The 16016-nt window shown below is 37.2% G+C and overlaps 1 protein-coding gene across 2 annotated transcripts; it reads left to right on the top strand.

Moving 5' to 3' along the window:
- Nucleotides 1-6115: 6115 nt before the first annotated feature.
- Nucleotides 6116-14372, top strand: LOC107765797 (plasma membrane ATPase 2). 2 transcript variants are annotated; one of them, XM_016584496.2, is made up of 22 exons: nt 6116-6764; nt 6874-6948; nt 7058-7177; nt 7419-7517; nt 7605-7742; nt 7893-8027; nt 8120-8299; nt 8404-8610; nt 8731-8850; nt 8978-9097; nt 9178-9300; nt 9390-9494; nt 9738-9882; nt 10696-10860; nt 10966-11204; nt 11403-11435; nt 11525-11606; nt 12323-12483; nt 13011-13196; nt 13280-13462; nt 13551-13729; nt 13998-14372. In XM_016584496.2, the coding sequence occupies exons 2-22, from the start codon at nt 6895-6897 to the stop codon at nt 14092-14094; spliced, it is 2871 nt and encodes a 956-aa protein (XP_016439982.2). In that variant the 5' UTR covers nt 6116-6764; nt 6874-6894; the 3' UTR covers nt 14095-14372. The 2 variants fall into 2 exon arrangements, with proteins under 2 accessions (XP_016439982.2, XP_075100006.1); XM_075243905.1 differs by having other exon boundaries at nt 6636-6768.
- The last annotated feature ends 1644 nt before the right edge of the window (nt 14373-16016 follow it).

The following is a 16016-nucleotide window of genomic DNA, read 5'->3' as shown; positions in this document are numbered from 1 at the left end:
TCAATCATTTGATTAATGATTGGCAGTGGGAACGAGTCTTTCGGGCATGCCTTATTCAAGTCTTTGTAATCTACACACATTCGAAATTTGTTATTCTTTTTTGGAACTACAACTACATTATCTAGACACTCAAGATACTTTACCTCCCGGATTGAACCAGTGTCAATTAATCGAGTTTTATCTTCCTTAACAAACTTGTTTATGACCTCGGCTATCGTGCATTTCTTTTACCTCCTGATCACAAACTCACGCAGCAATTCAGACTCTCCTTGTGAAATTCTGAATATGTCCGCCTTCCGGGCCTGGACCTTCTTGGCCCCGGTATGGGCCTTAATGAAGAAATCTGCAAGAATTTCAAAAGAATCTATCGAGTGCTCGGGTAGGAGTGAATACCATGTCAGTGCTCATATCGTGGGGGTTTCCCCAAATTTTTTTAGCAGAACCGACTCGATCTCATGCTGGTCCAAGTCGTTTCCTTTCATTGCCGTTGTTGTCACGACCCAAAATCCAACTAATCGTGATAGCACCTAACCCAACCCGCTAGGTAAGACAACTTTCAATTATCCAATTCCAATAATAATTATTTAAAGTAATTTAAGTGAATAAACATCTTAATCTTATACATCCCCCAAGAACTAGAAGTATAAATCATGAGCTTTTAAGAATAAAGTATACAAAGTGGAAATGAAATAAATACATAGTCTGTTTGAATAATACATAAACAGAGCTTTTATAAATCTAAGGCTACCCTGGACAAAAGACAGCTACAACAGGAATGCAAGTACATCTTCAAGTCCCGCAACCATCGAGTACAGCAACAACAACAGCCAACATCTGCATGCAATGTGCAGAAGTGTAGTATCAGTACAACCGCCCCCATGTACTGAGTAAGTAACAAACCTAGTCGTAGGTTGAAAGTAGTGACGAGCTTCCACCAAGTCGGGTCCAAAACCAATTGTCCACAATAATCCATAACAACATAAAGCAAATAATATCAGAAATAACTCAGGGATAAAATACTCAGCCAAATAATGATTTCAAAAATTATAGTTCTTCCTTTCAAATATCTCAGTGAAAACCCAAATCGTTTGCCGAAGTTTCCAATAATATACTCCCTCCGTTTCAATTTATGTGAACCCATTTGACTGGGCACAAAGTTTAAGAAAAAAGAGAAGACTTTTGAACTTGTGGTGTAGAATGAAGCACATATATTTTGTGTGGCTATAAATCATTGCATAAAGATAAATTGTTTCCAAATAAGAAAATAGGTCATTCTTTTTGGCACGGACTAAAAAGGAAATATATTCACATAAATTGAAACATAGGGAGTAAAAAGTTTGAAAACAATAAATTTCTCCCAAAATCTTGTCAATAATAAATAAGATGTTTCATTTTCCTTCCGGATAATCCGTGTAAAAATAAATGCATTACTATGCCCATCTGTCAAAAATATGTGAGAAATCATGAATGATGTGATGTTGTACAGCATGAGAAAAAATACATCTCTATACCTGTATGTCATGTGTGAATCCCAATGCGATGCAATTCAGTGGTAAAATCATAAATAGCCCCTCGGGCAGAACATCACTCATATACAGCTCCTCGGGCAACCTCACAGTCACTCGTACCACTCGGACATACCTCAAAATCACTCTTGCCACTCGGGCATACCTCACAATCACTCTTACCACTCGGGCATACCTCACAATCACTCATGCCTCCCAGTCACTCAACACTCGGCACTCGCACTCAGTAGGTACCTACGCTCACTGAGGGTGTGTACAGACTCCGAAGGGGCTCCTTCAGCCCAAGCGCTATAATTTGCACGAACAACTCACGTGCCATAATAATAAAGTATGCTGCAGGCGTGCATCCCCAATCCACACTCATCCTCACAAATCAGGCCTCCGGCCTCACTCAGTCATAAAGTATGCTGCAGGCGAGCAGCCTCGATCCACACTCATCCTCACAAATCAAGCCACTCGGGCATTTCAGTAAAACAGGGCATTCGGCCCAAAATATTTATATGCATCAAAATAGAGTCATAAAACTGAGTTATGATATGCAATGAAATGAATATGACTGAGTATGAATTTTCAATTTAACACAATAATTCACAGCAATATGACCTCTGTGGGTCCCAATAATACTGGCACATAGCCTCAACATGATTTTTAATATGCTTTTCAGCTCAATTTTTTTGACACATAAAACCGCATGGAAAACGCCAAGATTATTTAACTATAAAATTTCACAAAAACAATTATGTCACAATTTCTATAGTGCACGCCCACATGCCCGTCACCTAGCATGTGCGTCACCTCCCAACAATTCACAAAATACATATATTCAGGGTTTATACCCTCAACTCCAAGATTAGAAGAGTTACTTACCTCGAACAAGCTGAATCCAATGTCGAGCAAGTTAAACAATGCTCCAGAAATCCCATTATGTGCGTATCAACTTCCAAACGGCTTGAGTCTAGTCACAATTAATTTGATTCAACCCACAAAATTTATAGGAATTAATTTCATATCAAAATACTAATATTTTTACAAAATCCGAAATTACGCCCCCAAAAATCACCCGTGGGACCCACATCTCAAAATCCGAAGAAACTCACAAAATGCGACAACCCATCCAATTACAAGTTCAACCATACTAATTTCACTCAAATCCAACTCCAAATCGATATTCAAACTTGAAAAGTTCGTTTTGTGACATTATAGAAATTTCCTTCTATTTCTCTTGAAGATTCAATAATCTTACACCCAAAATGAAGATGAATTCATGGAATATAATCACAAGGGAGTTAAGAACACTTACCCCAAGTTGTGTGGAAAATTTCCTCTACAAAATCGCCCAAGCCGAGCTCCAAAATGTCCAAAATGAGAAATATTCTCGGAACCCTCGTTTTTAAACACTGCCCAGGCATTTCCGCACCTGTGGTGCCTGGGCTCGCACCTGCACATCCGCATTTGCGGACAAGAATGTGCGCCTGCGGAAAACAACCGGCCCTCTAAAAACTCGCATCTGCGGCGATATTCTCGCATTTGCGGGCTTCGCAGATGCGCATTCCCCTTCGCACCTGCGGCCTCGCAGATGCGGCAGATTCCTCGCACCTGCGAGCACTTCCCAGTCCCACTCTTGGCCGCTTCTGCGGTTTATTTCACGCACATGCGGCTTCGCACCTGCGATCAAAATCTTCGCAGGTGCGATCACACCAGTAGGTAGCAGTTTCAGCATTTCCTTAAGTTTAAATTTGTTCCGTTAACCGTTCAAAACTCACCCGAGGTCCCGGGACCTCAACCAATTGTATCAACAAGTTCCATAACATAACACAGACCTACTCGAGGCCTCAAATCACTCCTAACGACATCAAAACGACGAATTACTCCTCAATCCGAAATCATTGAACCTTGAAACTTCAAATTCTATAACTTATGTCGAAACACATCAAATCACGTCCGATTGACCTCAAATTTTGCACACAAGTCACATTTCATATTACAGACCTATTCATATTTTTAGAATCGGATTCCGACCCCGATATCAAAAAGTCAACTCCCCGGTCAAACTTCCCAAAAATTTAACTTTCGGCAATTCACGCCAAATTCCACTACGGACCTCCAAATAATTTTCCGAACATGCTCCTAAGTTCAAAATTACCATACGGAGCTATTGGAATTATCAGAATTAAATTCCGAGGTCGTTTACACATAAGTCGACATCCGATCACTATTTTAACTTAAGCTTTAACCCTTGGAACTAAGTGTTCCAATTCATTTCAAAACCTCACCGGACCCGAACCAATTACCCCGGCAATTCACACAATAACTATAAAGTACAATTTGAGTAGTAAAGGGGGAAGCAAGATTGTAATACTCAAAACGACCGGTCGGGTCGTTACGGTTGTGTAGGTTGTGATGTGCTCCCAAGGATCTGAAGGCCCATCGTACTTTGGTATGTCCGGCATTTTGAACCGTTTCGGAATCAATTCTGGTGTTGTGCTCGGTTTGTATACTTCTTCGAATCTGGACCCTTCAAAACTGGTGGTGTACCCGGAATTTGATCCATTCGGGCGTGAAATTCCTTCACGTCCTGCTCCATCCGTTCGTTCATTTCCCTCATAAACCTCATGAGTTCAGTTTTGAAGGGATCATTGTCGTTGTCATTACCGGATCCACTACCAGTTCCCCCGGCTCCGTCGAAGCCGACCTCACCCCTTAGGGTGTTATTATCAACTATTTGAGCCATTTGATTTGTAGGAGCACCAGGGGGGAGGGAGTCTGGGCCTCTTATGTTTGCATTGTTGGAAGCGCGTGATAACGCGTGCTTTAGTTCTGTCATGACCTGATCCTGCCTTGAGAGATGGCCCATGATAGCCTTTTACTGCTCTCTCAAGATCCTTACCGTTTTTGCACCGTGCTCGTCCTCAACGTCATCAGGAGTCTTTCCCGCACATGTCGGGGATATTGTCCGCCATGGACCGGGGTTGCTACGCCCCCTCGTTGCGAGTGTCACTGATTGAATTCTCCTGTTGAGGTAGATTTTCGTGCGCCTCAACATTGTGTGCGATGTTGAGATCATTAGCTGTCATTTTTTCGATTTTTTGTTATGAAACAAAGAATCAAACGATTTAGTAATAGATGCAAGGATCAACTCAATTATGCAGATGTCTAAGCCCAGGGTGGGCGCCAAATTGTTTACCCGTAAAATACTACAATTGAATTTGTTGCATGGTCTATAGACAAGCAAACTGATTTCATCCAAAATGATAAACAAATTAAATTAAAAATAGGACTTAGCGTTAGAATCAAAGGAAATAATAAGCCTGGCTTCGGGAGCAACGCTTTCGAGGACAATAGTAAGAGCAATATCAGACAGAAAGTAAAGTTATATTATTTAGCTTGAGAATAAAATATATCATAAGTTTTGCTAGAGATTTCGTATCCCTACAATAACTGTTGAAACTACTATTTATAGCTATACATAGAAAACAAGATCCTAAGATCAAGCCCCTATTAAATGACAATAAAGAGGGCCATTGATGAAGGTGTAACGGCATGTCATGAATGCCAAAATTCGTTACAACGACTCCTCATTTTATATTAAGGCTTCATTAAATGTAATATGGTGACAGACATTCGTTTTGCTTCCGTTGATTATGCTCCCTTTGGGATCTACTCTATACCAACTTTAGCTGTTGTCCTCGCTCTCGGTTCTTACTTGATTCATCTTCCATTTGCCTCCGGTTCCACGTGTCACACAATTATTCGATCATTTAATATAAATCAATTTTACCTATACAACACATATACATGTAACATTTTTTTAATACACGTACAATCTTTTTACACATAATTTAAGTTTTGTACACTAATAATATAAGCAAAATTTTACATCGTCAATTTAAGCTAGCATATAATAAATTTAATATGCTAATTTCGAAAATAAATTAACATATTATAATAAATTAAATATACTGATAATATTATAATAGTTTTTATACATAATGTAAAACACAGAGAGAGGGAGATAGAGACTAACATCAGGTTCCCGTAAAAGACACCTAGCACTACATAGCTGAAATCCACATAACTTTTTATATTACTTAAACTTGTCCGCGTAAACAAAATGATTATATTACTATGCTTATGTATTAAACTAGCAATTTTTTTTAATGTAATTTAAGTATAATTCATGACACGTGTGCACTCTGAGTAACAAGAAATTTGCTAGGAAGGTGAAAAGAAATTGACTAGGTCTACTCGTTGAACGAATGTGCCTTAAGCGTGTTTGTATAAACATATCAGTCCACAACAAAATCATTTTAAAATAACGTAAGAAAATTTGAAAGATCCAATAAAAAAATATTATTATTATTTTAATCTCTTTTATTGAATTTTTTTAATTACAATCAGGATTAACATAATAGTTGGTTGCCTGTGACCAGCTATCCGTCAAATAAGTCGAGTACCACTAAGAAACGTGCATTGGGAAGTTGACTGTACTTCTAATTACAAAAATAAAATACTTTTTGCACAAGAAAATCTTTCTTTACTTTTCTTCTTATTTACAAATAAAACCATGAAAGTTTAATTACTATTAATTCAAGAGAGAATAGAAGAATGTGTTGGGGGGCGGGGGAAACACGAGCATGTGCAGGCACAGCATTCATTTAATTTACAACTGCTTTCAAAATAAAGATTACCATTATTATTATTATTATTATTATTATTATTATTATTATTATTATTATTATTATTTTACTAATTCTTTTTGTCGTTAGTATTTTTAGTTTTAAAGTTTTGCAAACTAATACATAAGAATGAGTAGTATTTTTATGTATTATTATATAAGTATATGTTTTAAAAAAAATTAAAATTCAAATTAAGAGAAAATGATACTTGTTTAATTTTAGCCTTTATTCTTTTATTTTAAACTTCGACTTCCATTTTGAGACAATAGAAGATATTAATTATCAGTATAAATAGACCTTCTTTCTGGGAAAAAACTATTTTACTTTTTCAAATATTGAAAAGTAAATGTAAAATTGAAATAAAAATATGTATGAAGGGTTAAAGTTAGAAGGAACTTTAGCAATATAAGTATTTCTTGAGGGAGGCTATTGTAATAAATAAGACAAGAGGCTAGCAACAGTGTTAGTATTATTATTATTACTCTTCCACACTCTTTTGTGGATTTGGTGGGCTACTTAACCAATCCTATTTTCCGTACCCCAAAAATCCTATCTTTCTTTGGTTGGTATTTTTCTTCCTAACTCAACACACTTATCTTTTTTTCCTGCTTTTTTGATTCCTTAAAAATTAGATTCTTGATACTAAAAACTGTCTTTTGAATCTTGACTAGGGAGAGTAAATTGAAGCAAGTATGGGGGAGAAGCCTGAGGTGTTAGATGCTGTCTTAAAGGAGACTGTCGATTTGGTAATGGATCTGACACTATACAAACATAATTCAGTGTTTTTGCTGATTTTTGTTGGTGATTTTAATGGTTTTTCTTTTATTATTTTGTTTGTGTGTGTTGTGATTGTAGGAGAACATACCCATTGAAGAAGTTTTTGAGAATTTGAGATGTACAAAAGAGGGTCTTAGCGGTCCTGCTGCCCAAGAAAGGTTGGCTATTTTTGGTTACAACAAACTTGAGGAGAAAAAGGTGATGATTAATTACTCTTTTTTGCAAAAAATATACTCTTTTATCTCTTCTCTTTTAGTAGTATTTTCAGCTGTCTTCTTGTTTGAGCTTTGAATTTGTATCTTTTGGGCTAAACATTAAATGACTACTTGAACTAGATTGGAAGAATGTAGTGTTTGTTTTTTTTACTAAAAAGGTTCATTTCCTTTAAAAAGTTGGACTGTTATGATTGTTGAAGATTACTCTTTTGATGGCGTTATAGGAGAGCAAATTCTTGAAATTTCTGGGGTTTATGTGGAACCCTCTATCATGGGTTATGGAAGCTGCTGCTATTATGGCTATTGCTCTTGCAAATGGAGGAGTAAGCACCCGCACCCGCATTCTGATTTACCGTTCTATTTAATATTTTACTGGTTCTTTTGACTTAACATATGTTGAATTTTTGCAGGGAAAGCCTCCGGATTGGCAGGATTTTGTGGGTATCATTACGTTGCTTGTGATTAACTCGACAATTAGTTTTATTGAGGAGAACAATGCTGGAAATGCAGCAGCTGCTCTCATGGCTCGGCTCGCTCCTAAAGCCAAGGTTCTACACTCACCAGCCATAATCTGTTATTCAACTTTCAGTTAGACAGCATGTGAAAGTTTTTAACTTACATACTTAACTTTGATGGAAGTATGGGGTTGAAAGAAATGTTGGAAGTCGTCCTGATTGCTTGCTCTTGTCGATATGCAGGTTCTTCGAGATGGAAAATGGGATGAACAAGATGCTGCTATTCTTGTTCCTGGGGACATAATCAGTATTAAATTGGGAGATATTGTTCCTGCAGATGCTCGTCTGCTTGAAGGTGATCCGCTGAAAATTGACCAGGTGATTAAGTTTTTATGATTTGATGAGTGGTTGCTCTCAGGATTCAATATTTTGTCTTTAACTGCGCGACTGAAATTATCTGTTACTTGCAGTCTGCTTTGACTGGTGAATCTCTTCCTGTAACAAAAGGTCCTGGAGATGGTGTCTACTCTGGTTCCACCTGTAAACAGGGAGAGATAGAAGCTGTCGTCATTGCTACTGGGGTTCATACCTTTTTTGGGAAGGCCGCCCACCTTGTTGACAGTACAAACCAAGTGGGACACTTCCAGAAGGTGAATAGAACTTGTACTGTCTTAATTAATTGCTTAGAATGTTAGTTGATAGTCTCATTCTTCTGAATCTCACGTTCTACAATGTTGCTGATGTCTTCTATCAGGTTTTGACTGCTATTGGAAATTTTTGCATCTGTTCTATTGCAGTGGGGATGATAATAGAGATTATTGTAATGTACCCCATTCAACACCGCAAATATCGTCCTGGGATTGACAATCTTCTTGTCCTTCTCATTGGTGGAATTCCAATTGCCATGCCAACAGTCCTTTCAGTCACAATGGCAATTGGTTCTCATCGCCTTGCTCAACAGGTTTGTTAGTTAGCATTGTTATCTTGAGGTTATAGTGTTTCAGCATGTCTTCAATTGTGAGTTGTCGTAGTTCAGAAGTTCTGATATGTGATTTCGTACTTCACCATTTTAACTATGCAGGGTGCTATTACGAAAAGAATGACTGCTATAGAGGAGATGGCTGGCATGGATGTGCTTTGTAGTGACAAAACAGGGACCCTAACACTAAACAAGCTTACTGTTGACAAAAACCTTGTTGAGGTGAGAATCAGATTTCAGTCCAATTCCTATGTATAATAAAAAAAATAAAATAAGGAGAGTTCAGTCCAATCCCTTATTGCACTAGCAGACTCTGATTTTCTTTTGTTTGTTCCTATTAAATGTTCAGGTTTTTGCCAAAGGTGTCGATGCAGATACTGTTGTTCTGATGGCAGCTCGAGCGTCTCGAACAGAGAACCAGGATGCTATTGATACTGCTATTGTTGGGATGCTGTCTGATCCAAAGGAGGTAACTTTAGAATAGCATGACTATGTGATCAGTGCATCCATTCTAGCTGGAAAGCTGTTCTAATGCTTTCAACAATGCAGGCACGTGCTGGCATTCGTGAAATACACTTCCTTCCTTTCAATCCAACTGACAAGCGAACAGCACTTACTTATCTTGATGGTGAAGGAAAAATGCACAGGGTCAGCAAAGGTGCACCAGAGCAGGTATGAGTTATCATCTAAGTAGTCCTTCTTTGCTGCTTTTTACCTTCTATGTTTCCATTTCCTAATCACCAGCTGCAATATGGTTTTAGATCCTAAATCTTGCACACAACAAGTCAGACATAGAACGCAGAGTTCATTCGGTAATCGATAAGTTTGCTGAGAGGGGCTTGCGCTCACTTGGTGTGGCATACCAGGTATTTTGCTTTTCTTTTATCATCTGTGGTACTCATCACGTTATAAATAAATTGAATCTTTAACCATTGAATAAATCAGTTATCTTGGCAGCTTAGGCATATAACCTATTACTTTTATAGTGGAGAGGAGGGATCACTTACCTTTATCTCCAAGTCCAATTATTGTGATAAGAAAAAAAAAAGGAAAAGAAAAAAGAAAAGGCTTAATTTGTTTGATCCCGCACACCTTAATTTTCTGTGCAGGAAGTTCCAGAGGGAAGGAAGGAGAGTACTGGAGGACCATGGCAGTTCATTGGTCTGCTGCCTTTGTTTGATCCACCAAGACACGACAGTGCTGAGACTATAAGGAGGGCTTTGAATCTTGGAGTGAATGTTAAAATGATCACAGGTATTCTGATTTTAGGCAACCATGTTCAATGTGTTGAAATATCATTAGCGAATTGACTGCATGCTATATTGGCAACTTGGTAAAAGACAGTTAAAGGAAAAATATTTATTCAATGAAATTAGGTTTCCAAAGATTGTCACCAACTTGAAATGGTAATGCACTCTGCTACTAATTCTCGGGGTATTCTGTAAGCTTGTTGGATTAAAGACTACTTTTGATTCATTCCAATATCTTAATTGGGCTGTGCCATTTCTTTTTTATTTTTGTTATGAGGACAGTATGATAGTTTGTCTGAATTATGGTTCAGTTTAGAAGCACAACCTGGTCTTATTGCTGCTTGAAGAGTGGTGTCTATGCTTGTCCCTTGGCATTTCATTTGTTTTGTCAATTAGGATTTTGGGCATTCATAATTGAATTTTAAGACCTTGAAGGGGAGCCTTGGCGTAACTGGTAAAGTTGTCTCCATGTGACCAGGAGGTCACGAGTTCAAGCCGTGAAAACAACCTCTTGCAGAAATGCAGGGTAAGGCTGCGTACAATAAATAGACCCTTGTGGTCCGGCCCTTCCCCAGACCCGCGCATAGCGGGAGCTTAGTGCACCGGGCTGCCCTTTTGATAATTGAATTTTAAGACCATTAGTTTATGTCGCCTGCTTGTGTTTTTTCGATCAACTTGTATTTTCCAAGATGATATTGCTTTTGGATATAAAAATCTCATAAGTAATTGGACAGGTGTCTTACTAGTCGTGCATTTTTTTCTAGATCAAAGTTTTGACGTATGTGCTACTTAAATTGCTTGATGTCTGTCTTGGCAGGGGATCAACTGGCTATAGGAAAAGAAACAGGGCGCCGCTTGGGAATGGGAACAAATATGTATCCTTCATCTGCTCTGTTAGGACAGACTAAGGATGAATCAATTGCTTCTTTACCAATTGATGAATTGATAGAGAAGGCTGATGGTTTTGCTGGAGTTTTCCCTGGTATGTATTTTTCAGAAAATTCTTTTGCTTCTTTAATTCCTGTATTCCCTAAGGTACTTGTTTATCAGATAATATGTTGATAACATGTCTTGCTCATTTCTTTAGAGCACAAATATGAGATAGTAAAGCGCTTGCAAGCTAGGAAGCATATCTGTGGAATGACTGGTGATGGAGTCAATGATGCTCCTGCTTTAAAGAAGGCAGATATTGGTATAGCTGTTGATGATGCCACAGATGCTGCTCGTAGTGCTTCTGACATTGTTCTTACTGAACCTGGTCTCAGTGTCATCATTAGTGCTGTTTTGACTAGTCGAGCAATCTTTCAAAGGATGAAAAACTACACGGTATATTTCTGTTTTGTTAGTTCTCTAAGAGGAGTAATATTTGGATCCTTGTACATCCTGATTTTCTGCAGTATCTTAGCATCTGTTATTTTGATCGTGGTGCCATGATTGTAGTCCTAAATGAGCTTAATGCACTTACAACCTGTCTCTGATGTACGATATTGATAACATATTTCTCTCTTTTTTTTGGCTTGGCAGATATATGCTGTTTCCATCACAATCCGTATTGTGGTAAGTTATGCTTGGCTGCTGCTTCTTTTCTCCTCTTATCTTTATGATTCTTATATGATATTTTGACCTCCTCCTATTTAATGTCACAGCTCGGCTTTATGCTTCTGGCCCTTATCTGGAAGTTTGACTTTCCACCTTTCATGGTGCTTATCATTGCAATCCTCAATGACGGTTGGTCCTTTTCGCTTATAGTAATATAGATGGTATTAAGTTTTTGCAATATGTCATCTTAAGAGAACCGTTAATTTGTCTCAAATTATTGAGCGTATTAAAATGAAACTTGCAAAAATAGAGGGGAATGGGTATAGTGGATTCATAAGTTTGTGACTGAGGCGTTTTATTGTAGTTGTGCAATCTTTCATTTGAAATTCTAACTGGTAAATGTCACGGTCAAACACCTTTGTGGTAAAATTAGATGATGCAGTAGATTTGTCATTACCTTATTATCAAAACTCAAAAGAAGAGGATAAGGGAGATTTTAAAAAATTGTTACTAGTCGTTATCCTGTCTTTCAAGTTTCATGTGTAGGACAAGGTTTAGTATCCTAAGGTCTCATCCTTTTTCAGTGACTAGGTAATACTAATTTTGCTATTTTTGGGGACACGCTTGCATAGATGCTGTATACCAAAAAGTAGAGAACCTACAAAACGATGATTATTTACAGAAAACACCCTATCTTCTAAACAAATGGGAAACCATGGGTGCACCAAAAAGAAATAGGAATACGAGGCAATCAATCAAATGTAGGAAATCCGTTTCTGATTTTTATTCCATCAATAGCTCTCCTATAAGGTTTAGTATCTTGTGCCACACAGTATTCTAGTTTGTTCCTTTGTCTTTACACTAAGTCTTCTCTACGTCTAACTTCTAAGTGTTTATAATCTCAGGTACCATTATGACCATATCAAAGGATAGGGTCAAACCATCTCCTCTGCCTGATAGTTGGAAGCTGGCTGAGATTTTCACTACTGGGGTTGTTCTTGGTGGCTACTTGGCAATGATGACAGTCATTTTCTTTTGGGCAGCATATGAAACCGATTTCTTCCCGGTGAGCATATGCGTGTCCTGTATTTTATCATAATCAGTGTTCAGTTATCTCTAATGTCTTTTATAAACCCTAATTTCACTCACCTGTTTAAAATTGATTGCTTCTTTTCTCTTTACTGTAATATTTACCTTGCTTCATCCTTTCCAATAATGAGCATATTTTCGTACTTATAACCGTGCAACTGTCCTTTTGTATTGACTTTAACTTGACAATGAACATGGCCACAATATTAATAAAAAGGATGCAGGGGGGTCTGAGATGTACCTGTATGTATATATATATATATAATGGAACTAATGAAAGAATGCTGTCCACACACACTGGACATTGTTACCTACGAAAAATGATTCAGACCCTTAATCTTACCTGTGCTACAGAACTTTGATAATCGTCTTGTTACCCTTACTATCTGTATATGAAACTAAACGATGTGTTGTAATTGCTGTTTGGAGTGTTAGATGTTGAAGTTGGTGTTAGTTATATACTGTTCTTAGTTTGTAATCTCACCGAGTTTGGTCAATTTTCAGCGAGTATTTGGGGTATCAACACTTCAGAGGACAGCAACCGATGACTTCAGGAAACTTGCATCAGCAATTTACCTTCAAGTGAGCACTATCAGTCAGGCCCTGATATTTGTCACAAGATCTCGAAGTTGGTCGTTTGTTGAGCGTCCTGGTTTGTTGCTTGTGGTTGCTTTTCTGATTGCCCAATTGGTGAGCCATCTCTCATTCATTCTGGCAAAAGTTTCCCAGCTTCATCTATTATCTAAAATGTTTGGTTACTAAACCGTGAACAGGTTGCCACCTTGATTGCTGTTTATGCAAGTTGGGCTTTTGCTGCCATTGAAGGAATTGGCTGGGGTTGGGCTGGAGTGATCTGGCTATACAATTTAGTATTCTACTTCCCGCTTGATATTATCAAGTTCTTGATCAGATATGCTCTCAGTGGAAGGGCCTGGGATCTTGTTCTTGAGCAAAGGGTATGCGTTATGCAGTATGATATATATATTCTTGGTCATCATGCTATTATTGTCCAATGGTATATGATGGTTTTTCATGGTATTGCAGATCGCTTTCACGAGGAAGAAGGATTTTGGAAAAGAACAACGTGAGCTTCAATGGGCCCACGCACAAAGGACTCTTCATGGGCTGCAAGTTCCTGACACCAAATTGTTTAGTGAAGCTACCAATTTCAATGAGCTTAACCAGTTGGCTGAGGAAGCAAAGAGGAGGGCTGAAATTGCTAGGTAAGAGACTCTGAGTGTGTCGTTTGGCAACAGAAGCATAGTGGATTAATATATTCCCATTTATATGTCTAACAATGATAGTCCAATATGAAGTTGAGCTTTGCATACGTGGGAATTTCACTCTTCTCCCTTTACTCATATGGCCATGCTACATCACCACATCGGCAGTGCTTGCTTTGTTTCATCTCTACTCTTTAGTTTTCTTCTGCTAAACACATTTTGAGTTTGCATGACTTCTGGAACCTCACAGCTACATTGTTCATTGCAGGCAACGTGAGCTACACACACTGAAAGGTCATGTCGAATCAGTGGTGAAGTTGAAGGGTCTTGACATAGAGACAATTCAGCAATCATACACTGTTTGAAGGGAGAGTATATTCGACAAGTGTGATTTAACCGGTGAGTGGTGATAGGAGTGAAGACATAATGAGGATATGATTGTGAGTTACCTGTGGAAGAGACAAGTTCATAGTAGCAACATCTTTGACACTTAAAAAGTGCCTCATATATTTGATATATATTCTTTAAGTTGGTTTTCCTTTTCCTGCTTTCAAGTCTCGGCTCCATGAGATGTGCCAATTTGACCAGAATGAATATTAAGCTATAACAACATTCATTATCTATATTCTTTAGAAGTTCTCTATTTCATGGTTTAGCAGCATCTAATTTTTGTACTGGTCTGCCTTAATTAATTGATTAAAGATGTCTTGCAATTTAGTTGAGGGAATTCCTTTAAACCTCCCCTTGAATGGGTGTCAAGGGGCTGGGCCGGGCTGGTTTTATTTATTTATTTATATTTGTGTATTTTATATAACTATCTTAATTTATATTAAGGTAAAATAAAAATGTAAAACATAAAAATAATCTTATAAAAAGAGAATAAATTTCTAAGGCTTTAAAAGCCTTATATTTGAATATTTCATTAAGAATTTAAGATAATACGATGAAGATGAAAAAAAATTTAACTTATAATTTGCAAGTTCTTTTTTTAATTCAAACTTGCAAATTAAAGTTTATATTTTACAATAATTAAATTAAAGAAAAAAGAGTAAATTCAAATTTGGATTATTAAATATAAATCAAGAACTTCAAAGGTTAAGTTCTTCATCATCAATATGAACTTCTTGGCCATCTTTTGGAGTGTTAAATTCAGATGGGTTACCGTGTGTTAATATATCTCCAAGTTTCTCGTCTTCTGGTTTATCAACAGCTTCACGTCCCTGATTTTTTCGTTCTGATCTAATCCAATTTCTGAAACATACTAAAACTTCTAAAGCATTGCTTCCCAATGAGTGACGAGTGTCTCCTAGTTGTTGTCTTGCTTAACTAAATGCACCATCTGATGCAACAGTTGAAATTAGCACATTTAGCACGTCCCGAGCGATAGCGGAAAGAGCAGGAAATTGCTTTTCGTTCTCATGCCACCATCCCAACGGTGAAAATTCCTTTGTGCGAGGCTCTGTTTGTTTTTGTAAGTAGAATTGAAGTTCATCAATGTTCCTGCTACTGGTTTGAGTGGAAGGAAATGTAGACCAAATATTATAACCATCAATGCCTTCATCTTCATCCATAGTAGCGGATGCAGTAGAAGTAGTACAATGCATTGTGAGATTAATATTGCCTACATTAATAGCATCATCATCAATTATATTTGCATAATAATTATATAATTGTTGTAAATAATCATTTAGCTTGTTCATACAACAATATGTATCTGGAGTTTCAGTTGGTCCAATATCCATATAAGTATATAAATCATTGATTAATTGGTGACAATTAGACATCTTAATAGAATGATTTAAAACAACACCAATTAAGTAAATATGAGGAATTGGAAAGAAATATTTTTTTGAATTTTGCTTGTATTTTTTCAACAACATCCTTATATTTTTCTTTCTTCTTAAATTCAGAGAGTAGAAAACAAATTTCAATTATATGTACTAAAGTCATAGTAACAGTAGGGTAATATGCTCCAGAAAACTCAACAGCAGCTGTATAAAATTTATGTAAAAATTTAACATTATTAATGGCCTCCCAAGTATTAGTTGTTAGCATACGGTTTGGATCAGTACAATGCGTATCAACTTCAGTTATCGGCAATCTATATTTGTAGCAATATTTTAAAAATAAGTATGTATAATTCCATCTAGTAACAATTTCATCTGCCATGAATCTGGGGTTAAGGTTATGTTCGGTACACTTAGTCTTAAATTCCCTAATTCTAGATTGTCTATTATTTTCTTGAATAACACCAACTGCTCTTCTAACATGAGTAATCTCAGTCGAA

This window comes from Nicotiana tabacum, chromosome 22, assembly GCF_000715075.1.
Source record: "Nicotiana tabacum cultivar K326 chromosome 22, ASM71507v2, whole genome shotgun sequence".
Classification (NCBI taxonomy): domain Eukaryota; kingdom Viridiplantae; phylum Streptophyta; class Magnoliopsida; order Solanales; family Solanaceae; genus Nicotiana; species Nicotiana tabacum.
The sequence above is the reverse complement of the archived record's forward strand: the minus strand, read 5'-3'. Positions and strand labels throughout refer to the sequence as shown.